The sequence below is a fragment of the Typopeltis vanoorti genome, chromosome 8, assembly GCF_054136105.1.
Source record: "Typopeltis vanoorti isolate ZY-2024b chromosome 8, IOZ_Tvanoo_1.0, whole genome shotgun sequence".
Classification (NCBI taxonomy): Eukaryota; Metazoa; Arthropoda; class Arachnida; order Uropygi; family Thelyphonidae; genus Typopeltis; species Typopeltis vanoorti.
In genome coordinates this window covers 14,991,696-15,018,105 of record NC_143556.1, presented here as the reverse complement: position 1 = coordinate 15,018,105, position 26,410 = coordinate 14,991,696, and the positions used below count along the sequence as shown (strand labels likewise).

Below are 26,410 nucleotides of genomic sequence, written 5' to 3'. Positions count from 1 at the left end.
GGGATACTGGGAAAAAAATGGTTCTTTTTTATGGGAAATAGGACAGAACTGGGTTTTATTAGCATTGAAATTGATGAGGTTATCTGAACCCCAATGTAGGATGTCTTGGAGATTGGAATTGAGGGTGGTGGTGGTGGTTGATGTTCTGTAGTTTGAGGTGAGTTGTGTAGGGTAAGGTTTATCAAATGAAAGTGAGGAGTGTAGTGTGCTGACATCTGCAAAACAGGGTTGGAGGTCAACTGAAATAAGTCATTTGTATATAGCAGGAAGAGGGTTGGTGAGAGGACAGAACCTTGTGGAACCCCAGCATTAATTGAATGGTAAGAGGATAGGGAGCCATCCACCATCACACACAGTGTGCTTCTAGATAGAAAGCTGGAAATCCAACTACAGAAGTCCTGGGTCAGACCGAATGATGGTAGTTTGCTTAGTAAGCCTTTGTGCCAGACCCGGTCAAAGGCTTCGGAGATATCATGTGCAACCACTTGAGATTCGCCAAACTTCTCCATGGCATTTGTCCAGAGATTGGCGACATATGTGAGCAGATCTTGTGTTGATCGGCAGCGACGGAATCCATACTGGTGGTGGTTTATTAGGCAGGTGGTGTCTTCAAGATAGTGTAGGAGTTCCATTACTTTTGACAGGACTGAGGTAAGCAAGATTGGACGGCAGTGACTTGTCACCGTTCTTGGGAATGGGCTGAATATAGGCTAATTTCCATTTGTGGAATAGATTCCAGTAGAGTAAGAGAGTATATAGGCGAGGATAGGATAGGAGTCAGTTCTGGTGCACAAACTTTCAGGACAATTAGGGGAATGCCATCAAGGCCAGGAGACTTTTTTTGTGTCTCATTTGGACAGTATTTTTCTGATCTCATCCTGGCAAAAGGATATAGGGGCATTGTATGTTGGGTGTCTGGAATGGTTGGGGGACATTTACCATCGTCAGTTATGCATGAATTGGAAGCAAAGTGTGAAGCCAGAAGATTGGCTTTTTCTGTGAGTGATGATACAATAGAATCATCTGGGTATGATACGGATGGGAATAGTGTTGGGCAGAAGTTACGGCAAATAGCTTTGACTAGAGACCAAAAGGCTTGGCTACCGTTTGGACAGGCTTCACACTTTGCTTCCAATGCATGCATAACTGACAATGGTAATTGTCCCCCAAACAGACTGAATCAACTAATATATAAACTTATATTTTGGTGTACTAATCTTAAAAAAGAAACTGAAGACCTACCATGGCATACTTGTAGATTGTAGAGCATTGGTTGTCTAGGCTAATAATATATTGTCAATATAGTTTAGCTGTTTGATTTTTGTAATTCATTTAGGTTATTTCACTGCATAGAACAAGTTTTGCCAGCAAATGGAATGTACAGCTATTGGAAGTAACCAACCAAATCTTAATATTTCTATTAAGATTTGGTTGGTTACTGAGAGCTGCTGCTTCTAAGAAAAGTCTCTCTTTCTTGAATTTGCTGTGGTGGAGCATGGTGGGTTTCTTCCATGATACTCTGTGGGTGGTGTCCAAAACATGGAAGAAAACCACCATGCTCCACCACAGCAAATTCAAGAAAGAGAGACTTTTCTTAGAAGCAGCAGCAGCAGCTCTCAGTAACCAACCAAATCTTAATACGTATGGTTGTATTAAGCTTCTGAAGATTTGGGAAACACTCATCACCAGAGGTCCCACCTTACATTCCAGGCCACCTACTACTGCCCTTAGAGGCCTCTCCACCTAGATAGGACTTTAGTGTCACCCACATGGTTGGGCTTAGTATTGTAAGTTTTTGTGTGCATGTTACATTAGTTGTTTTTGTAATCCTCGTAGATGTCCTAGTGACTAGGACGAAATATAGGAAGTATTAAATTCTATTTTAATTCTTTTTGAGTGTTATAAAAAATCCATTAAACCTCCAACATAATGTCCTCACAGCACTTAAGCCTCTACACAAGAATTAGGAAAGAACTTGACATTGTCAGCATCCAGGAATCCATTAGCAGAGCTAATCTCAGGTAGTATGGTCACTTAAATAGAATGGGCAAGGAAAGATTAGCCAAACCAGTGTTCTCTGCCAGGTTGGCAAGAAAAGGACCAAGATATAGGTGGATTGATATGGTAAAACGTGCCTTAGAAGATAGATATATAAATATAAGATCTGACAATGTTGTAGCTTAACAGATTGATTTGGCAGAAACTTGTAGGTAGGAAGTTAGTAATGATGCAAATTTTTCATGTAGTACTATCATATCCTGTTACACCCCTTGAGGGTAAATGTCAGGAATTTGATGATGATGAAGTTGACTGATCACTTCATGGAGCATTTTATTATAAACAGCACCTTCTCCAAAACATTCAGCTTAAGTCTTCAGTATGGTACAGAGAGATGAATTTCTGCTCTTTATGACCAGCAGAAATATCCATCTATATCTAGATTCCAAGATTTTCTTTCCATGACCAGTCATATTCATTCTATGATATGGTTCATGTTAGAAATAGATCGTGTTGCCTTCTTAAATCTCCTCGTTCCTCATCAGCCAAACGAGAGATCTCAGCTTTTAGAAAGAACACACACATGATCATTATGATCATGCTCAGTCTCACTGTCATCCTTGTCAAAAAAAATCATAAGAATACTTGTACATCAAGCTCACTCCCGTTGCTTTACTGATGACTTGTTGAAACCAGCACATCAAATCCACTTTCTGATCTAATGATTATAGTGAATTCATTAGTAAAGCCATAAAGAACTTCAGGGGGCCCCCCTTTCCTTTTTCATTTTCTCTCTCTCTTTCTCCCTCAAGAGAATGAAAAATATTATCATTCCTTATCTGAAGGCATAAAAGCCTTAGAGTGGCATTCTAATGTGTCTGCAAGATTTTTTTTTCCCTTCTTTTCTAGGTTCCGCAAGAGACAGACTATCCTTATTGGATTTCCCTAGTGTTTATCAGATCCATTGCATTTATAGTTTATTCATTTTTGTTTTGGTTAGCACAGTAGATCTGGACTGAAAAATATCAATTCTATTAAATACCATAAACTGGAACAATATGATATTGCAAAGCATGCTATCATCTATAAACACTAGGTTCTTTGTGTGTGTGTGGAAGGGGGGAGGATTACAGAAGTTCTGCATATAAGAGCATTTCTCTATGGAATGATTGTACAAAGAGAACTGTAAAGCTTGGCGTCATTGTCCCTGTCTCAATACATTTGGCAGCACATCTTTATCCACTATATGAGAGATAGTACTCCTCACATTGTCTCAATTAGTGTTCCTCTCTACAACATTATGACTTGAATATAATTAGCACATGCTACTCTCTGTTAACTTAAGATTTATTTTCACAGTGCTTAATTTTTTCTCTATTATGTTTTTCTTGATCTGTATTCCAATTCATTCATATTGAAGGCACCCTTGCTACCTGGGTGAAAATTTTACAAGAAATAATTTTTATTTACATGCTATTAATTTTTTCATAATGGCTATTTAAATTTCTATTCTTTCAAAGTTTTTCCATAGGGTGTGATCCTTTTATCAGTTGGACAGAATTAGGTCTTAATAAAACTGTCTTCACAACTTACTTGGCAAAAGCATCTCCTATAGACAAACTATGGACTGTTTTGTTTTAGGTCTGTTTTTGTTTTCAACACAATGTACTAGCATATTATATTTTTTTGTTAATCACAGTGTTAGGTACAGTTTGCAGAATGAGTAAGCATATATTGATTTGATTTTGTATGTTCCATGCTTCCTTATGAAAGTTGTTCTTGCACTTCAGCTGGACAGGTTTTATTGAAATTCAGCATTTGTAATTCATGCAATAATTTATCTACTATCTCGGTATCTGTTTCAGTCATGGAGGCAAAGGGACATGATGTAATCAAGTTAAATATTGCAGTTAGCTCTCATCTGGGTTGATTGGAATTGAATAGATTAATTTGGGATATACACTAAAATGTGTTAAGTTTGTTCAGTTTGTATCATTTTGATCATTTTTATTGGCAAAATGATTCAGACTGATAGTAACAATCATGCTTTGGCTAGATGAAAATTAATGAAATTTGATATTTAAGGATTTTTTTTTAAAATCGTTAACTAGGAGTAGTTTATATTGACTATCTATGAATGATTCATCAGGTGTGACTCATAGCCTTTTATTAACTGAATGTTACCGAATTGATTAACATTCAGTTAATCAATTAAAGGTCATAAATTATTAACCAATCACGCCTTGTTAATCATTTATATACAATTTAAGATCTCTATTCAAATTTCTCAATTCATTTCAGTTTTGGTTTCATTTGGTTCATTTGTAGTGGCAAAGTTAGATGAAACAAACATTGTAAATAGCCTAAAATAGGCTGAAGTTTTATAACCTGTGTTTTAACTTTTGATACTTAATCTGTCTTTTACAAAAGTACTACTGTTTGGTAGCACTGGTTTGAAACTATAAGTTTGTTAGTAACAACATGATAGTTCATTCAGAAATTATGGAAATATTGACAATGAAAAACTCAGATTTGAACAGTTTTAAATATTGAGTATGATAAGAGCCTGCTAGCATGAGATGTTTTTGATCACATAATTTTCAGTCTTAGATTCTCAGTCATATACTATAACTGAACCATTTTTATTGGCAAAATGATTTGAAATTCATATCTCATTTCTTAGATAGACTTAATGGCAATAGTAAACCTGTCTCAATAACAAAATTGGGCAAAACACATGTTTACAATCTGACTGTTGTGATAATGACTTCACTATACAAGAGTGCTATTATAAAATGCACATTTTATGATATATTTGAAAATGCTTTATTTCTACAAGGACATGCTTTTATATTCCCTTTTGTATTATTCTGTGTGGGAATATGTCTTTTTGCTGGTATCACATAACTATAGTATTAGATTCTGTTTGATCCTCGTTAATAACATTACAGCAGTAATGTCATTTTCATATCTATTGTTTCTTTGAATTATTCATTTCTATCTCTCATTTCTTGTTTCCACTTTCATGAATTATTTTACTTCTCTCTTTCAAATATAAACACACACACAGAGAGAGAGAGAGAGAGAGAGAGCATTGCTTGCTTTGAAATCTGCAAAAGACTTACAAGGAGTCTTGCAATAGTGAAGGACTTTACATTATTCCAGAATATATATATATATATATATATTTTTTTTTTTTTTTTCATGATTACAGATATTGAAACAGGGCTTAATTTATTGAATATTATCTAAAGACAGTAGCAGCCAGATATTTTTCAAATTGAGTTTTTTAAAAAAATTTGTATATTGTTTAGCTATTTTCTTTATTGTGAGCTTTTATTCATATCGTTCTCAGTATTCTTTGAAGAAATATTTATGTTGAATTTTTTTTTTTTTTAATTAAAATTTTAAGATGCCACCCAATCACCTTCAGATAGATCATTCAAAGATTAGAAAAAGACGCTCTGGGATGTGTTCGCATGAAGATAAACTTCAAAACATTGACCCACAAGATTATGCAAAGTTAGCAGTTGAAGGATTTGTTCATCAACTTGGAATTGAGGTATGGTTTTCATGTACTAAAAATTTTAGTTGTATTATAAGTTCGGGTCTTGCTTGTTAATGTACTATGGACTTCTTTTCTAATAACTGGGTAAATAATAAATGGATAACTGAGAATTTTTTTTCTTTGAAGAAATACTGTCTTCTTCTCTCTTCCATCATCTATGTGGATGACAATGAGGCTGAATGAACTCTTTCCACTTCTGTCTGTACTGGGAAAGTCAGAAGAATTCTGTTCAGTTTGGTGTTGCTTGTTGTGATTTGGGTTTCAGGTTCTCCTTTATTTTGTCTATCCATCTAATTCTGGGCCGTCCTTTGGATCTTTTACCTTCCATTGTTGTATTCGGGGTTTTAGATGGTAGTCTTTCTGTTCCCATTCTGGTCACATGGCCAAACCATCGCAGTCTTCTTTCTTGGATTTTGTCTATTATTGTTATTTCTTGTTTTAGTCGTTTCCTTATGTCTTCATTTCTTAGTCGATCCAGCAGAGATACTTCTTCCAAGTAATCTTCTTAGCCAACCCATTTCAGTAACTAATAATTTTTTCTCTTCAGCCTTTTTGAGATTCTAGCATTCACTTCCATAGAGGAGTATTGGGAGGACCATTGTTTCATAGATTCTTACTTATGTTACTTGTTTGATGTCTCTTGACTTCCATATTTTATTAAGTCATCCAAAAGTTTGGGATGCTTGACTGATTTGTCTGTTTATATCTTTCGTAATTTCGCCATTGTACTCAATAACTCCTCCAAGGTAGATGAAGTTTTCTGCCTGCTCTAGATTTTTACTATCAATTTCAATTTTCAGATTGGTGCTTCTTTTTCCTTATTTGCATAATTTTTTGTTTTGTCTATATTTATGATTAATCCAGATTTTATACACCCCCCCTTTATTTTATCAGAAATTCGCTGTGAATTTTCTTCTGTGCTTGCAAGTAATGCAATATCGTCTGCAAATTTTAAATTTCTTACATTTTTCCCATATATTTTGATTCCGGAGTCTTCATTGTTTAAGGACTTATCGGTTGCTGCTTCCAGTGTAAGATTGAACAGGTCTGGTGACAGATTGCATCCCTGTCTTATTCTGCTCTCTGTGTAGAACCAGTTGGTTAAGGTGTCCTCCATTCGTATTGCACTTTCAGATTTCTCATACAGATTCTTTATTATTCTTATTGTTTTGTTAGGGATTCCAAATTCTTCCATAGTTTTCCATAGTTCTCTTCTATGGATTGAATCAAATGCCTGACAAAAGTCTATGAAATTTATGTAGCAACTTTGGTTGTACTCTAGTGTCTTTTCTATTAGCTGTCTTAAGGTGAATAGTTGATCAATTGTGCTTCAGCCTGGTCTGAAACCTGCTTGTTCTTCTCCTAGTGCTAGTTAAATATATATGGCTTAATTTGTTTTTGGAGTATTTTCATAAAAACCTTACTTGGAATACTGAGGAGGCTAATGCCTCTGTAATTATTGTATTCTGTTTTATCTCCTTTTTTGTATATAGGAGTTATAACTGATTTGGTCCAATCAGTAGACATTACTTTGTTTTTGTAGATCCTTTTGATTAATGTTTTTAATGGTTCCAAAAGTTGTTCCTTTCCTGCTTTTAAGAATTTTGCATGTATTTGATCAATGCCAGGTGCTTTCCTAGTTTTGAGTTTTCTATGCTGTGAGCTATTATTTCTTTGGTAAAGATATTTGTTTCCTCTTCCATTTCCGTGGCTGGAATAGTAATATCCTGCGAGCTGTTTTTATTATATAAATCTTTGAAGTATTCTTCCCATCTGGCCATTCTTTTTGTTTTACTTTCAATTAGTTGTCCCTCTTTGTTTTTGATCATTATAATTTTTGTTGTCCGTGTGTTACTAATTTGGTCTATTTGTTTATATAATCCATGAAGGTTATTTTCTTTTGATAGCTTTTCTGCCATTTTGCATTTTTCTTCTAACCAGTTATTCTTGTCTCTTTTAACTAGTTTTCTAATTTCTCTGGTTAATCTATTATATTCATTTCTGTTATAGTTCTGTTTTAGTTCCATGCTTTTCCTTTGATCGCTTAACCTTTTTACTTCCTTCGAGATCCAATCCTTTTTACTTTCTCTTTCTGTGTAACCTATTGTTTTTTCTGCCAATTTTAATATTATTTCCTTTAATTTGACCCAATGTTCTTCGATGTTTATATTCTGTTTTGGTGGTTCCTTCAAGTTTTTATCTAGTTCTTGTTGATATTTTCTTAGAATATTGTTGTCTTATAGTTTTTTTACATTCAGTTTCCTTTTGACTCTAAAAGTGATTTCAGATTTTAACTTTATTCTTAGGTTTGCTAATACTAGCTTATGGTCTGATCCACAATCTGCAGAAAAGGATCTGCAATTTAGGATACTTGATTTCCATCTTTGGTTTACAATAATATAGTCTATCATATTCTTGGTTTGTCTGTCTGGTGATATCTATTTTCTTTGGGGTTTTGGATGTTTAAAGAGTGTTGGTTATTGTTAGTCTATTATTTGAGCAGAAGTTTAAAAGTCTTGCACCACGTTGATTGCTTTCTCCATATCCAAACTTTCTGATTACTCTTGGCTAGGTATCCCAGTCTTTGCCTACTTTTGCATTTAAGTCCCCCATTACAATTATGAGATCGTGACTTGATGTCTGCTGTACTGCTTTTTGCAAATCTATATAGAACTCCTCAATGTCTTCTTCTGATGATGTCATAGTTAGTGAATATACTTGAATAATAGTCAGTGATCCGATTGATGTTTTAAATCTTGCTTTAATTATCCTAGGTGAGATAGGATTGTAGGACAATAGAAAGTTTTGAGCCTTTGGTTTTAATATAAGTGCTACTCCTTCTTGGTGTTTGTTGTCCACCTTACCTGAAGTTAAGATTTTGTATTTTCCATGGTGGAATTGTCCATGGTGACAATGGTTGAGGCAGTGTGATGTAACGTAGAGGTTGAGAGGAAGACATATTTAGTTGGATGTATAGGTCTGGGAATGTGTAGGGTCGGTGATGAAGAAATGTATAAACAATTTGGATCAGTGAACAAAGGAAGGGTAATTATTATGGGTGATTTTAATTATGGTGGTATAGATTGGAATGAAGAGATAGCATTTAGGAATAAGGAAAATGAATTTTTTGAGTACTTGAGAGATAACTATCTCAGGCAGCGCATAAAGGAGGCCATGCGAGGATTGAGAGTTCTAGATCTGATCATTTCATCAGAGGATCTAATTGTGAGGGGGAGAGGTTCACACTTTCCTCCAGTTGGTGAAGTGATCACAAAGTAATCACCTGTGTTGTGGCTAGTCATATGCAGACTTTTGTGAGGAAAGGATATATGTGGAAGAGCTCTATCGGAAGATACAACCAAAGGAGAATCTAATGCAGAAGATTATAAAATGGAAGCTGCAATTATTTGAACACATCTGCAGAATGAGTAAGGGCCAAAAGATAAAGACATTCATGTTTGGTATTATGTATGGTGTAAACAGAAGAGGTAGGCCATACAGAGAATGGATAGACAACATAGAGGACTGGTGTGGAATGGATGTACAGAAACTGTGACACTGTGCACTGGACAAAGAAAGGTGGAAGAAGATAGTGCAGGAGGCATCGGACACCAACGGGCAGTGAGCCCATGGTTCGTGATGATGATATATATGGAATTATAAGGCTGGTGATTTTGACAAGCTTAGGAGACGGTTTGTAGCTATAACATGGAACGAGGAGTTGAGCAGTAAGGAAATAAATGCTACATGGGAACTGACCAAGAACTACATAACAGCATCAATGTGTGAATGTATTCCAAAGGCCAAAAGGCTGAATCAAGTAGGTGTAAAATGGATGAATGTCGATCTTAAGCATGAAATCTGGAAAAAGTACATTGAAGGAAGTACAAGATGAATAATTGTAATATTGAGTCACATGAAGAGTATAAAAAAAGCAAGCCAGGATAGTGACTCAGTTAGTAAGGAAAACAAAAGTAGAGTATGAGCAGAAATTGGCAAAGAAAAACACATATCTAAAAAGGAAGTTTTTAGATATGTGACAAGTAGAAGGAAGAATGATCGTGGTAAGATGAAGTTAATGGATGAAAGTGGTAGAATGGTAACTGCTTCAGAATGGTAACTGTTGAGGTATTCAGTGATCAATTTATAAGGGCATTTCATCCTAATCTGGGTGGAATCATGAGGAACTTAAATGTAGAGGACAGGAGAGGATGGCTTAATTGTGAGTGAGCAGGAGGTATTTGAAGAAATAAACTTGATGTCACTGAGGTGATAAGATTTGATGACATATCACCATGCATCTTAAGGGAATGTTCCAGAGAATTGGCATGTCTGTTTAATCAAAGTTTTGCACAGGTTCCAAGGGAGTATAAAGAGGGTTAAATTGTTCCACTGCATAAAGGTGGCGATAAGACGTAGCTTCAAATTATAGTCCTGTCTGTATATCTGGAGTTGTGGTGAAAGTACTGGAGAGATTGGTGAGAAGTAAGATACAAAAAAGGGATTGATAACAGCAGTATTCTCAGTGGTTATTAGCATGGATTTGTTAAGGGGAGATCATGTTTCACTAACTTATGTACTATAACAAAGTGACAAATACTTTGGATAGGGAAGATGCATACACAGTTGTCTACTTAGATTTTGCAAAAGCTTTTGATAGACTGCCACACAGCAAGCTCTTAAATAAATTGAAACAGATGAGATTGGATAAACAGACTTCTGAGTTGGATCATTAACTGACTGTCATATAGGTATCAGAAAGTTGTATATTGGGGTGCAGGATCCTGAAAGAGAAAGGTCACTAGTTGTGTGCCACAGGAATCAATTTTGGGGCCATTGTTATTCAATTTGTATGTTTATGATGTTGGGATGGGCTTAACAAGTGATATGCAGCTGTTTGCTGGTGATGCAAAACTGGGAAGAGCAATGCAGAGTCAAGCGGATGTTATGTCCTTACTAAAGGACTTGAATAGATTGCATGAATGGGCAGGTAAGTGGAACTTTCAGTTCAATGTTGCAAAGTATAAGGTTTTGAGATTTGATAAGCAATGATGGGATGCAAAGTATACACTTGGTGAGGAAACTTAAAAAGAAGTAGAGGAGATGAGAGATCTGTGAGTCATTGCAAGGACCTGAAATTCAGCGGCCATATTGCACAAACTGTGAAGACATCACATCGGATAATGGCAATGATGCAGGAGACCTTGTCATGCAAAAATAAAGAGGTTATAATGCCATTATAAGTCTTTGATCAGGTCTAACGTGAGTTATCGTGCACAGATTTGGTCACTGGGTTTTCATGGTGATGAGGATATGTTAGAAAGGATTAAGAGAAGATTCAAACTCACTACAAAGTTCACTACAAAGGTGGTCTTGGAATGTGCAATATGAGGATAGATTGAGAGAATGTAAGTTGCAGAGCCTTGTGAATAGGAGGAAGAAGGGGGAGGGGATACGATTCAGACATATAAGCTAGTCAGGGGTTGTTATTGGGTCGACATGGAAGAGATTTTTCATAGAATGGGAAAAGGGGGTAGAACAAGAGGTCATTGCTGGAAACTGTATAAGGAGGGTGTGAGGAGTAGGTTCTTCTTTGCATGGAAAGTGGTTGGCGAGTGGAATGCATTGCCTGGTCAATCAGTTTAAAGCATGGTTGGATGAGCATTGTGTGCAATAGTGTCAATCAGTGGTGCACTCAGGATTTAATCTTGGGGGGGGGGGGGGGAGTTGAATAGACAATTTGAGAATACACATTACGCATTGCATACCACCTATGACTGAGCATCTGCAGTGATCGCCAATACATGATACCGTATCTCTGGCCCGACTCGGCAAACAAAGTATCACCCGAGCACTTACTTCGTTCGCCTTGCGTTCACAACGGCCGTGATTCCCGAGAGCCAGAGGATATTCCCATCTTATGTGACCGCTAATTCATAGGTGGTATAGAAATAGAAGACACAACATGACACAACACAAATAAAAAAAATAATTTTAATTAGAAAAAGATTTTTGTAAAATTTTCTAGTCTTTTTTCCTTTTTCTTTTGGAGGTTGCCAGGGCCCCTTGGCCCCTTCCCTGGGTACACCAATGGTGTCAATAGGGTGAACCTCCCACAAGTCTCTGACTCCATGGAGATCAGATGTTAATAATAACTATGATAACAAAAACAAAAAAAAAAGTGGGGACAAAGAGGGGGGGGGGGCTGTTAACTATGAGATTGACACTTCTCACCAGCCTTTTTTTTTGTCTGTCTACTACAAAATTAATTGGATCATTTGTGGAAAAAGAAATATGAAAGAAAAAGAGGTTACTTATCACAAGCAAATCAAAGACAAAAAAAAAATTAGAGTATATACTCCACAAATATTTGTAGTATGAGATTTAGACTATTAGAGCAGAAGGCTGGAAAAGAATTAAAGCATTTCAAATGTACTAATATTGAAGATTATTACTAGGAGAACATTAGAGAGACAAGGAGAAAATGAAAGAATATTACGAAATAAAAGTGTTAATATTGAAAATAGTCATAAAGTGAGTTAAAATTCCTACAACATATCAGGTATAACATATCAGGTTTGTGTTAGAAGAGAGAGAAGGGAAAAATTAGGAGGATATCTAATGTGAAGATAAACATGGATTAAGTAACTTTTCCATAGTAAGAGGGATCATCACTTAGAATGATAATGATGACAGGCTTAAAACACGGTAATTCCCCAGTGATGAAACTATTTTCTTGGTTATTTATTTCAAAATCAAAAATTAACATCTCGTCTTGGCTTTTCATTTATCTGGGGTGATAGCTATTGTTATATGAAGGTGGTAGGGTTCCCCCTTCCCCTTTCTGTAAACTCAGATTTTATATGTGAAGAGTGCTCACTATATGTAAGCACTCTTCTGCTATTATATCAGTCTCCATAAGAAAAGGATTTGGTTTGACAGCTAAAGCAACAAAGGCTATATAATCAGTGTGTTACATCTGCAAAGTAACCAGAAGAGTGTTTGCAGATGTAACACACCGATCATATAGCCTTTGTTGCTTTAGCTGTCAAACCAAATCCTTCTTTTATGGAGACTGATAGAATAGTAGAGTTCTGAAATTTGAAACTGTTAGGTATATGTGTATCTTATCTAGTGATTTGCTTATTTACTCATAAATTAAGTATGCTAAAGAGAAGCTTTTGATTTGATTCTTATAGAACTTCTGTTATTGATCATGTTCTTTTAGGTATTTTTTTCAACAGATTTTGTAGGCAGGTGGTCCTGAAACTTTCATGTCAACTACTCTTTGAGTTGAAATATTCTACCTTTGGATCCATAGATAGATTGCATAACTAGTTAAACTGCAAAGATATGCTTTGGAAAAATAAGGGTTCTATTTTCCAGATAAACATTTTTGAAAAATGTTACTAAGTGCTCTTTGCATTTTTGATGATGTCTTTATTATTTATAATGAGAGAACCCAGATACTGAAAGTTGGATACATTTATCCATATTTATGATCATAAATTAAAAGCTTCATAGTGTAGAATGAGGAAGAACTTTGACATTGATAGGCCTACCTGTTCTGCTTCTTAATGTCACATTGTCCATAGGCATTAGAAATCTAAATATGACAGTGAGACTGCATTTTTGAAAATTATGGAGACAACTACCGTGTTTGAATAAAAACTTTAGTTTAATATAACTAAAATCTACATTCGACGTTTCGACCTTTATGTCAAGGTCATTTTCTGGAGCGTACAAATATACACAGGAAACAAGCTATACTACAATCAAACTGGTTCGTTAAAGACACTGACCAACCACTACCACAATTGTTGGCCTGACCTCTGGTGAAAAAAAAAAAAAAATAAAATAAAATAAAATAAAAATAAAAAATTATACATCAACACTGGAGTCCTATTATTAGTGTTGTCTACTATATATTATATATATATATATATATATATATATTAACATCATTCCAACCAGTTGGTATGGAATGGTTTCTAATACTAGTTATGGATTGGCTAGAGTCCTGACTTATGCTAGATCTTTCATATTAGGTAGGCTGAATGTGTGCCATCCAGATCCTTGGAATTTTCATGCCATCTTTGTTATTGATGTTTGGGTGGTTTATCAGGATTTCGCAGGATTCCTTAAATTTCCTTTCGTACCAGGTTTTTGTGCGGTGTAAGGAGCAGGTGCTTTTCCAGTTGATTTGGTGTAAGGTGTTGAGTGCGTGGTCTGAGAAGCCTGCTTCACCATAATGGTTATATTTAATGTGTCTAATGTGTTCTTTCTTGCGTACAGGGATTGTCCGTCCTGTTTCACCAATGTACGGTAAGTTACAGGTGCAGTGGATGCAATAGACTCCAGGATGTGCTAATGGGAGGAGAGGATCCTTAGAGGAGCTGAATATGGTTTTAAGTTTAGTGGGTGGTTTAAAGGTGGCATTGAGGTTATAATGTTGTAGGATTCTGTTGATTTTTTCTGATAACCCTTTAATGTATGGGATGACTATGGTTTTACTGTAATCGAGATTCGTTTTTGTTGTAGAGACGTTGATGTATAATTTTTTATTTTTATTTTATTTTTATTTTTATTTATTATTTTTTTATTATTTTATTTTTTTTATTTATTTATTTTTTTAATTTTTTTTTCACCAGAGGCAGGCCAACAATTGTGGTAGCAGTTGGTCAGTGTCTTTAACGAACCAGTTTGATTGTATTATAGCTTGTTTCCTGTGTATATTTGTACGCTCCAGAAGATGACCTTGACATAAAGGTCGAAACGTCGCATGTAGATTTTAGTTATATTAAACTAAAGTTTTTATTCAAACATGGTAGTTGTCTCCATAATTTTCAAAAATGCATTCGGATCACCGTGTAAGCCTAAAAGAAAGGATTCATATCATCCATGGAAATGATACCCACAAGCGCTGCAATCGCTATGGTAAGCTAAAGATTTGTATTTCTCTCTTGATCAATCGACTGGCCTTTTTAAAAAGATGCAGAGACAATAACCTTATTCCGATCTGCATCAGGCTAAAAAAGAAATTTACGTCCGCTAAGGCACTCCGTATCTATGACCGCACAGATAAAGCAATGCTTAGAGAACAGATTCAAACAGCCCGCCAAAACCTAGCTAGAACACAAAATCTGGTTTCCAAATTACAATCCGAACTATGTTAATCCAGACATTCTACAAACACTTGAATGTGAACTACTGACAATTCGGCCAAACATGCCCTGGAAAAGAATAAAGAAAAACTAAAGAAAAAATTCCACAGTTTGAAACAACAGCAAAATATGGCGGCCAATCATAGGAATCCATCCAATCAGAGGACTTCCTCCCCGGTAAACAACAACAATGAACAACAAACAAGGGAGACAAGGGGCGACCAACCACCGACAAGCAAGAACCATGTGATTAACCTATCAAGCCACATCCTGAACAACGGCGAACTTACGCTACTGAATAAAGGACTGAACTACGCAATAGCACCAAAAAAGGTAAACAAATTGGATTTTATCTACCACATTGAAAGAGGCATCAGATCCCTACCGAACAATATAGCAGATAAAATACGACTAGAAAACAGTAATGTCCTAAATACTAAGAAAACCATACAGAACAACCTGACTAAAACAGAATTAGCTGCAATTAAATCATTAAAAGCCAAACAAAACATAATAATAACGAAAGCGGATAAAGGCAGTGCCACTGTTGTCCTTGACAGGTCAACATACATACTTCAAATGAACCAACTAGTAGCCAATAACAACACATATAAAATGGTAAATTATAACCCAACAAAAAGGATAAAGGATAAAACAGAAAAACTACTCGAGTCCGTCACTTCTTGGCCACCAGACACAGTTAAAAAAAAACTCAAACCCCACTACGCCCGCCCTCCCCCCAGATTATATGGGGTTCCGAAAATACACAAACAAAATGTGCCCCTTCGACCAATCGTGGAAGGAAATAGACAGTCCCAATTACCACCTAGCCAAAAAATTAGTGGCAACACTCAAGGAATTGGTAGGTCATTCCCCCTCCTACATAAAAAAAAACACACAACATTTTATAAACAAAATCAAAAACATAATACTCGACAAAGATGACTTATTAGTTAGTTTGACGTTTCTGCCCTTTTCACTAATGTCCCCATCAATGATACAATTCTCCTACTACAGAACAAATTTCCGCCCGACATTACGGCCCTCTTTGCCCACGTACTAAAGTCCGGTTACTTCGTGTGGCAAAACAAATTCTACCTACAAAAAGAAGGTTCAGCCATGGGCTCACCACTATCCCCCCAATCGCTAACTTCTACATGGAAACCTTTGAGCAAAGGGCTCTTGATTCCGCCACGCTACGACCGACAGTCTGGCTCAGATACGTTGACGACGTGTTCGCGATCTGGCCACACGGGTGACAAACACTAAACACATTCCTCAGCCACCTGAACAAACAACACGAACGCATACAATTTACCATCGAAATCGAAAACCAAAATTCACTCCCATTCCTAGACACACTAGTTACACGTCTTCCTTCAGGCAGTCTATCCTTCACGGTCTACCAAAAACTGACACACACTGGCCAATACATACATGCGAATTCATACCACCACCTATCACAAAAATATGGAGTCATTAACACCCTTATAAACAGAGCCACAACTATTTGCTCTAACCAGCAAGCCCTGAAACAAGAACTGAAAATCATTAGTGACACATTCATAAATAATGGCTATAACAAAAATACCATTAATAAAATACTCTATAAAACTACAACAAAAACGAATCTAGATTAATGTAAAAATATAGCCATCCCATACATTAAAGGGTTATCAGAAAAAATCAACAGAATCCTACAACATTATAACCTCAATGCCACCTTTAAACCCTTGATTATTTTTGCTTGTCTTACATCATCCTGGAAGATATACTTTGCCTCATGAATAGTCACAAGCAAATCTGTTCTTTACAAGAAAGTCATTCCCAAAAATCAGTTTAATGTGTGGGAGAGAAATTCTGGGCAAAACTCATGCTGAACACACACATTGAATTCAGGTAAGTATACCTTCAAAAACACTGACTTGGTTACATCGATTGTGGAGGCTGATACCCCAGACAACTTTACTGGCCTCTTAAAATATGAAATCTGACTCCTCACACAAGGTTCTATCCTCTTAAAATGATCCCCCGTAATAACAGAGGTCTGGGAACATGTGTCCAGTAAAGCTTCACAGAGTGTTCCACAGATCTCCCCCCCCCCCAACTATTAATCCTGGGGATTGGTCTTGGTTTCATCGACTTCTCTCCTAAAGAGAAGAGTTCGTGGCATCTCGAGTTGTTACTTCTGTCAGTTTCTTCATTACAGTGTCAAATTGGTCCAGCATGGGGTTGTTGCAGCCTTTCTACTACTGATTGTACTATTTCAACAGTCCTATCGGCTTGAGGAACAGGGAGCTCAGAAGTTCTCATGGACACCGCTGATAGTTGGTTTAGAACAGCATCAAGGAGGTCCATGATAGGCTGTTATAGACGCTCGACTTTTCGCTTAGTCATTAATTGAACTTCCTTCATGTCAGTCATACCATCTGGTTAGTGTTGACCGATCCAACTCCATCTCCCTCACTCTTATTAAGGTTATTGGTTCTTTCCTTCTTTTCGTGAGATTCCTTCTCTGGCTTAGGGTTACTAACTGAATTATTTTCCTTCTTGATGACATTCATATAGCTAGAAGCAGATGTGGGACTAATATCTCTGAGCATTTGCTCATTTTCTCTCACGGCATTTAAGCATTCTTCGATATTAGTTAATTTCTTTTTGTAGGCTGTCTCCCTGAGCTCTTGTTTCACTCTCAGCCTTAAAAACCATCCAATCCAGTTGGGGTTTATCCTCGTTTGATACGTTCAGTGTGTTAGCAAGAGTCAACAAATAATCCTCTGCAGTTTCCACAAATTTGGTCCTAAGCTTTTTAATTTAGAAAATTGGGAAATGAGGACTTCTTTAAATTTTGCATAGTCTAAAGTCTCTTCCAAGATGGGGGAGGAATAGAGGAAGTTCTTTGCCTTCCCCTACTAATTTACTGCGCAGAAGGATGAGGAGCTGGAAATCAGTCCACCTGCCTATTTTCCTCAACTCTTCGACGTAGCTAAAAAAAAGCTGAATATCGTCAGTTTCCTCCCCAGAGAATTCTGGAAAAACTTGCTGAGGGTTAATGGTCCTGAAAAATTCGGAATCATCCATCCCAGAACTTGATAGTTGATTCATATTTGTATACAGGTTTACACAATATTATCCTTTCTCACACAAAATTTTGTTATCTAAACTTCTTGTACCTAGATTGCCCAATCTTAAATCAAAACCAACTCACCTTGATTTACATAAATTTATATTCCTTTTTCCCTTTCTTTTCTGTTTAATTGAGTAAATCAAAATCCTACCGTCTGCACCATTTTGTCATATATGTATCTTATTAATTATATTTATCCTAACTCTCTTTTTATTAATTACTTCTTTAATTCTTGCTTCTATAGTATTCTTAAGCCCTCTACTACTACAATTTTATTTTAGCTAAATTCTGTCCTTTCTGTGGCTGCTCTTTCTATTGGATATGAGTGCAAATCTCAGCAAACAAAGAGAATGCCTCGGTTTTGAGCCAAATTTCCTTGAATGCAAATATAGAATCAACTCCTTTTTAGAATTAAGAAAAATTTGTTTGTTAAAGCTGTGCCATCTTATTTCCTATACAAGAGAAGTCTCCTTGTCAGAGAATTAACAATCAGACTAACCTATGACTCTGGAATTTAGCTATTAATATACCCAACTTCAAACTCTTAACGAACTTGATCTAAATATAGTCGTGGCTAATCCCCCGTGATTGAATTCATACAGGATTTAATCTTAATGAACGGGGCATTGATCTCAGAGATCAGGCAATTTTATAAGGTAAAGAAAACAGGAATGTTTATTCATTCTTTAGTACGTTACACTTGCATGTAACGCTATTTAACCAGACACAATCTCGCCACAATCAATACCTCACATTAAAAGACAATATCAATTTAAGATGTCCTACTCTCATTCATTTAACACTATGCAAGAGATTATTACATTCATTCTAAGGCTAAACGATTCAATATCAAACTCTACTACAAGACACCACTAGAATTACAAGAATTAGCTAGTGGATTACATGCTGGAGTTCTGCTACCAGTTGATAAGTCCTATCACATAATATATCAGCACTTTTCTACACTCAAACTTTGTTCAGAATACAATGGAACTAGAAAGGTTTTACATTACTGACCATTTAGATCACGCTGGGGTCTCTTCTCGATCAATTTGCTGAATTCATGTGGCTAGTCTTTTTATTCTACGGTCCAATGTCTTCAAATACGACCAACTAGTGATTATGTTCACGAATCACCTTCTTGCTGATGTGGGCGAAACTGCTCTGCCTGGATAGGTCCTCGTGGTTCAGCATGAAACTTTGGTGCTCGCTGACAGTCTAGCTGCACTGTTGTTATACCCGGACTGTTATACCTCGCAACATAACTGCCTCTGACCATCATTCTTCCCGACCACTTGGATGACTTCCACCGGTACCCGAAAGCCAAAAGGAGAAGCAAAAATAAGCCTTGAGTTTGCGCTATCCAACTTCTTATATCCTCGCGTAACTGCCCTCCCTACTACATCACCAATTCCTCATGACACCTAAGCCTTTTGCACTCAGTACTATCTTCTCCTCGTTATGTTTTCACTGTGGATATCTTGCACGGACCTCGCACACGCTACTGCCTCTGGTTACGTCTTTAAGCCGATTATTTCACTGTGAACTTTGATCTAACCTTTCCCTTTCTATTACAATTCTCACTAAATTTCAATTTTTGTCTTTTATTCACAGGACAGTTAAAAATATAAAAAAATTTAGAAGAATTTACAAAACAAAAGACTAATACATTATTTACAGTTTCATTTATACCCATATACAAGTACTTCTTTGGGAAATTTTGGTATCCTAGTTAAATCCTGAATAAAATGTTTTATGACAAATTAAACCTTTTATTTAAGATTTAATAGTAACACAATCTGTTGTTTCAAACTGCTGTTTAGTGTGGACAGGTTTTTAAATTCTCTTTATTTGTCTAAGGTAACTGTTCACAGAAGATATGCACATTTTTGAGAGAACCTAACTAAAATTCATGATTTATTATTCCTTAGCCCATATTGTAACATATTGCCAGCCTGATTGGCCGAGTGGTTAGCGTATCTGCTCTCCAGCCAAAAGGCTGCAGGTTCGAATCCTGCCATGGGCATGCATGTTTGTGATTGTCTGTGAAAATATTAATGGTTGTGGTGGGCAGTAGATGGCATTTGTGTAGATGATGATGGTAGTTGTGGTTGGTTGTTGTTGGTGGATTGAGTGGTGGAGACAGAGTTGTAGAGCAGGTGCTCTCTCCCTTGATGAGTCTCTGGACTTCCTAGAGGTGTTATATAATAATAATATTTAAGATTGCATAGGTCTTAAGTTATACTTGATCGATCATAAACCATTTTGACATAGTATATAGTTGATGTCCCCATTGTATACCGTGAGGACATCGATTGGAGGGAGGAAATTGGCATGACAAGATGGAAGTCGGATTTATACAGTTGCTAGGGGGTAATTATATGAAACAACCTTGTTATAGAGGAGACCAGGAGTTTGAGGGTGTTGCTTCTGATTATAGCATCAGAAGATGTATCCATAACCAGGGTAGACACTGCCTCCAGTTGGGGAGAGTGACCATGCTTGTTTTGGGAAGTTGCAAAACATGTGCAGTTCTCTGTCAAGAAGCAGTTTGTTCAACTATAAGGTTGGTGATTATGGGAGACTCAGGAATCATCTTGGAACAGAGCCATTGCTTGAGAAGCTACAAGGAAAGAATGTCAGTAGTGTTTCACAAGTGATCAGAGATTGCTTGAGAGAGTAGCAGTGTCACACTGCATACCCAAGGTCAGTAGGATAAACCAAATTGGATTAAGTGGAGTATTATACTGCAAAAAAAAAAAAGAAAACATTGTGCAGGAAATATAAAGAAAAAAGTGATCAGCATACACATGAGCAATACAAAGGGTGCCTAGTTTGGTAAGATAGGCCAAATCAGATAATGAGAGATAATTAGCTAAGCAAGCCAAAGTAAACCCAAAAGTTTTTTTCATTATGTAGCAAGTAGAAGGAAAAATGGCTATGGTAGAATGACTTTAAACAATGCTCATGGTAGGAAGATGACTGAACCAAAAGAAATAGTTGAGTTGCTGAATAATTATTTTGCAAAGGTGTATCATCCAGGTGATGATTTTACAGTTGCTGATGCTATGGAGATGTATATCAACATTGAGGTGGATGAACAGGAGGTACTTGGCATATTAAAAAATATGAATGTGAACATAGCAGTGGGACTGGATGGCATATCAGCCAGTGTACAATGTAAATGTGCAAGAGAATTGGCATTGCTTCTGCTGAAGTTGTTCAATCTAAGTCTCATCTCTGGCAGGGTTCCAAGGGAGTGGAAAAAGGGAAAGATAGTACCATTGCATAAAGGTGGCTCTAAGACAGAGGTAGCAAACTACAGAGCAATTAATATATTGGGATTGGTTGTTAAAGTATTCAAAAAGTTGGTTAAAGGTAAAAAAGACAACAGTGGGTGGATAGGGATGTGATACTCTATAGTGGGCAGCATAACTTTGTAAAGGGTAGGTCCTGTCTTAGTAATTTATTCATATTTTATAATAATGGCTACACCATGATGGCTAGCCTTTGCCAAGTTTTCTTTGACAGTAAACTACATGGTAATCAAATTATTAATCAGACACGATACCGGTTGATAATGAACAGCGAAATAAACTAAACCAGTGATGTTTAGTTTATTTCGCTCAGTTCAGAATGCAAATAAAGGTCAACAGATAAGAGGTTATAAGCTTCATGTAGGGAGTAACTTGATATATGATTTAGACCATAAAAAAAGAGAGATCTTGGATAACAAAAGCAAATATAAACCAGGAAGTGGACAAGATTTGGAAAAGTGAATCAGTGGCCCTTGCAGCAAAGCTAAGACTGCTGGAAACATGCATATTCACAAGTGCTCTGTATGGTTTTGAGACATGGGTAATGGTCAAGGACTGAGATGTATATTGGCATTAGAAAAACATCTTATGGAAAGATTCTGTAAACTGGATGGATCCAAAAGGTAATAACAAAGAAAGAACTGTGTAAGAAAATAAACTGCAAAGAGAATGCAATGCAGAAAATAATTCAAAGGAAACTTAAGCTTTTTGGGCATATCTGCAAGATGGACAACAGCAGAAAGATCAAAATTTAATGTTTGGTACAATGGATGTACAAACAGAAAAGAATGGCCAAGATGAGCATGGGTAGGTAATGTGAAGGAGTGGTGTGTAAAGAGTTTTCAGGATTGAGTCATCTGGCAATGGACCGAGAGAAATGGCAGAGAATAGTGCAGAGAGAGCATCAGACACGAATAGATACTGGTGATGATAAAGTGTCAAGACAAAAACTGCTTAAAACACTACAATTATATAATGTGGATGTGACATAATATTGAACAATACGTAGTCTATATTTAGTTGTAAGTAAGCAGTTACAGTTGAAGTCCAGTAAGATAGTTTGATGTAAAATCATCTGAAAGGCAAGAGAGAAAAACCCTGTCATAACTATTATTAATTGCATGTGATTACATTACCGAAGTATAGTGGCATTAAACCTGATATCAAAATTGGAGATTTTATGCTCAGCTCTTTATGTGGATGATGTTATACTTTAAATGAATTGCTTATCAGAATTCCTCAGTTAAATTGAGTAACTACTGTAAAGATTACATATGAAACTTGGTAATAAAAAGGGAAACAAAATAACTTTGAAAATAGGTAGGAAAATGGAAAATATCAGCTGCAACCTGAGTGGAAAAAACTATATATTTAATTTTGCCACCTTCATAATTTTTAGTGAAGGTGGCAAATTAAATTTGAAATAATGGAATAAACAAAGTTGGTATGTTGAGAAGCAAGTTTAATGCTCATTGTGGAAATTCCCACTCTCCTACACATACAGTTCATCATTCTGTATGTGTGTTCACTGTCTTTGCACTCATCAAAACTGTGGTGAGTGCAAAGACACTCCTCCTGTCTCCAGCCATTCTGTGAAAAAAATCTCACCACATTAATCTGGGTAATTATTCCTTACCAACTTATAATTTTTGATCATGTCGTCCTCCTATCCAGTAGGTTCTTTAGTTTGCATTCCCTCAACATTTCAGAGACCCAAACTCACCTTAGGCAGTCATCTCTGAACTCACTTCATCTCTTCATTCGTTTGAAAACTTTGCAACCAAATCTTATACAGTGAAATCATAACATCTTTACTTCCATGTATCACTATTCTCTGCATTAGTGTCATAATTGCCATTACCAGCCTGGTTGGCGCTGAGTGGTTAGCATATCTGCTCTCCAGCCAAAAGGCTGTGGGTTTGAATCCTGCTGTGAGCATGGATGTTTGTGATTGTCTCTGAAAATACTACTGGTGGTGGGCAGCAGATGTCGTTGGTGTAGTTGTGGTTCATTGTAGTTGGTGGATTGCATGGTGGAGATAGAGTTGTAGGTGCCCTCTCTCAATGAGTCTTTGGACTCCCTGGAGGTGTCATGTAATAATAATAATCCACTGTGCTACCCTCAAACTTTTAGCAAAATGTCCCTTAAATTTCAGATCCCTTCTCCCCCCCCCCCCCCCAGTTCTTTCATCTCCTCCACCTTCTGTAAGATATACCTCATTTAAAACCTTACACTTGACTACATTAAACTGGAAGTTCAACTCACATGCCCATTCACCCATACTATTCCACAAGCCCAATCTAGTCAGTCTTCTTGCAAGGCTACAACATCCATTCTATTCCACACAGCTATCCCCAACTTCACATTCATCTGCAAACAACTGTATTTCACCTTTAATTGGGAAAGGCTTGCCCTTACAAGCCTTTCCCAATGTCATTTACATACAAATTAAACAATTGTCCCTCAAAGCAGCCCATCACTAGTGACTATCCTCTTCTGGCATGTTGTTTCACAACTTCAACCAGCCAATTTCCATTCCAGTGTACTAATCTCTGTCCATTCCCATCTCTTCCAGTTTAACCAGTTTGTCATGTGGCAATCTGTCAAAGGCCTTGCAAAATCTGTTACTGTGTTTGCATTCCCCTTGTCCAATGTGTCACATTGTTATAACAATTCAGCAGATTACTAAAACATGATCTTCCTTTGACAATTGGATGCTCTCCATCAAAATGAGAGTTCTACTTCTGTTCTGCCTCTGAATCCTGGTCCTCTCTAACACCTTTACCACAACTTTAGATAAGCAGATTGGCCTGTAATAATCTGAAGCCTTAGTCTTATTATCCTCTTTATGAAGCGGATAAATTCTGTCCTCTTCCTCTGAAACTTAGGCTAATCTCATAACATGTAGTGATACACCATCACGTCCTACAGCTTTTATTGACATTAAGTTTACTCAATTCCTCATGTACTTCCTGCTCACTCATTATCAGTAGCTTTTCCCCTTTCTCACTGCTCTGAAGTTCTGCATTGTTATATTAACAAGGATTTTAATAAAGTACTCATTTGACATTTTTACTATATCTTACTAATATCATCCATCATCCTTCCACGATCATTCTTCCTTCTACTGGCCACTTATTGAAAAACTCCCTGAGATTTCTTTTGACCTAATTTGCTAACTGCTATTCATACTGCACTTTTGCTACCTTACCATGTGAGTTGCCATCCTTGCTTGCCCTTAATACAACTCATGTAACTGATTATTGCCACTCATTTTGTGCTGCCTCTGCAATACCTTTTTCTTCTAAAATGCATGCTTCACTTCTTCAGTCAATCCATTTTACATCTACCTTATTTAATCTCCTGACCTTTGCAATACACTCAGACATGGATTTTATTCTCATCCAGTTCTTCATTCCATGATACATAGCTGCAATCTGCTTCCTCAGTTTTTTATAATCACATGCATATCTGTAATTTTCCTCAGTTCATCCTTCACATGATTAATCTCTTGCCTCATCTTTACCATCTCTGCTTTCATCTCTCCAGTTACTTTCTTGCTAACATTTACACCAATCACATTCTTGCTACCTTGCACATCCACTGTCTTACTGCTCACCACTGTTAATGCACTTCCGGTTGTGGTGGGCACAACTAAATCGTCATCAGCTGCATTGTCTTTCATGCATATTACAGTACATACAGTTGGGTGCAGGCCAAATAGAAGTTGTCAGGATCAGGAATTTTTACTTTAATAGAAATCATAGAAATATTACAAGGAGCTGAATTTAAGTTTTATAGATTTGGAAAAGATATATACAAGTTTCCAAGTTGAAAGGTGATCAGAATGCTACAATTATGTGGAGTAAATGGGACATTTTATCGAGCAATACATAGTCTGTATTTGAGTTGCAAGTCAGCAACAAGAATTGGAGAAGGTTTGGGAAAACGGTGTGATGTTGAATGTGGTGTGAGACAATTCTGCATATCATCTCCACTGTTATTTGTCAATGATGTGAACCACATTATGAAGGAATGTGACATTTGTCCTAATATCAAAATATCAGGACAAACATCCTTAATATGAAAGTCAAAATGTCGGGAAATTAAAAATTATTATTTAAAACACTGTTGTAGAGTCCATAATTTGTCTAAAATGAATGTCAAAATTGGATATATTCATCTCAGCTGTCTACTTTATGCAAGTGTTGTCTTCCATGGCAAATCAAGACTCTGAAAATAGGCCAGAACATTAAATACATCAACTGCCTTCTGAATGGAGAACCTATAGAACAAATAAAATATTTTAGATATTTCGGCACAGTTTTAGTAAATATGGAAAACCAAATATGAAAATAGACAACAGAATTATCAAAGTGGTATGATAGGGAGGCTGAGTAAATTTATAAGAAATAAGGGAGAAAGTAGTTCAAAACACCAAACTATATATAACGAAGTGTTCAAACCAATTTTAACTTATTGATCTGAGAGCTGGGTTAGAAGTAAAACACTTGATCAAAAACTGGTGACCACAGAATATGAGAGTTCTGTGAAATATTAAGGACGTGAACAGAGAACAGATGGCATCAATAGTAGAACCATTCTCTGTTTCTGTGAACAGAGCTATTCTCAAGCGATATGGTCACTTAAATGAATGGTGGAGGAATGATTAGCAAAACAAGTATTGATTGCTAGGATGGATAGTGAAAGAAATTCAAACGAAAACCAAAATAGGTGGATTGATACCTTACTGTATCAAAGAAGTATCTTAGATGACTGAAATATAAGATCTTATGATATTGGAGGTCTGAAAAATTTGGAGGAAAATTGTGGATAGGAAGTTGGAAGTTGGTAATGAAAACTTTTCATATATTGCTATCATACTTATCCTGTACATCCCTGAGAGTACTTTCAGAATTCGATGATGGTATAAATTTTTTTGGTATTTTCATTTTAAAAATATTAGAAAGGAACTTTATTCTTATCTTTCAAGAGTGTGTGTGAGCAGAGCTCGTATGAGGTGGTATAGTTTACTAATAGCAGATTTGCAGGATAGCAGGAAAAGCACGATCTAGGTGATTGATGCAGTCAGAAGTGCCTGCGATGACTGAAATTTATGTAAGATCTAACACTATTGATGACCTGACAAATCAAATTAATTTGGAAGAAAACTGTTATTAAGTTAGTAATAATGGAAACTTAACCATTTAGTACTATCACAGTATAGGTGGTCTCC

At 36.4% G+C, this 26,410-nt stretch overlaps 1 protein-coding gene across 2 annotated transcripts in view; it reads left to right on the top strand.

The window, feature by feature from the left end:
- Positions 1-26,410, top strand: part of sws (patatin like phospholipase domain containing sws) — a 945,916-nt gene that overhangs the window by 259,009 nt on the left and 660,497 nt on the right. For both annotated transcript variants that reach the window (XM_090396526.1, XM_090396525.1), the window contains exon 12: positions 5,411-5,560. In XM_090396526.1, the coding sequence (XP_090252652.1) occupies positions 5,411-5,560 (150 nt within the window). The remainder of the gene's footprint in view (positions 1-5,410; positions 5,561-26,410) is intronic.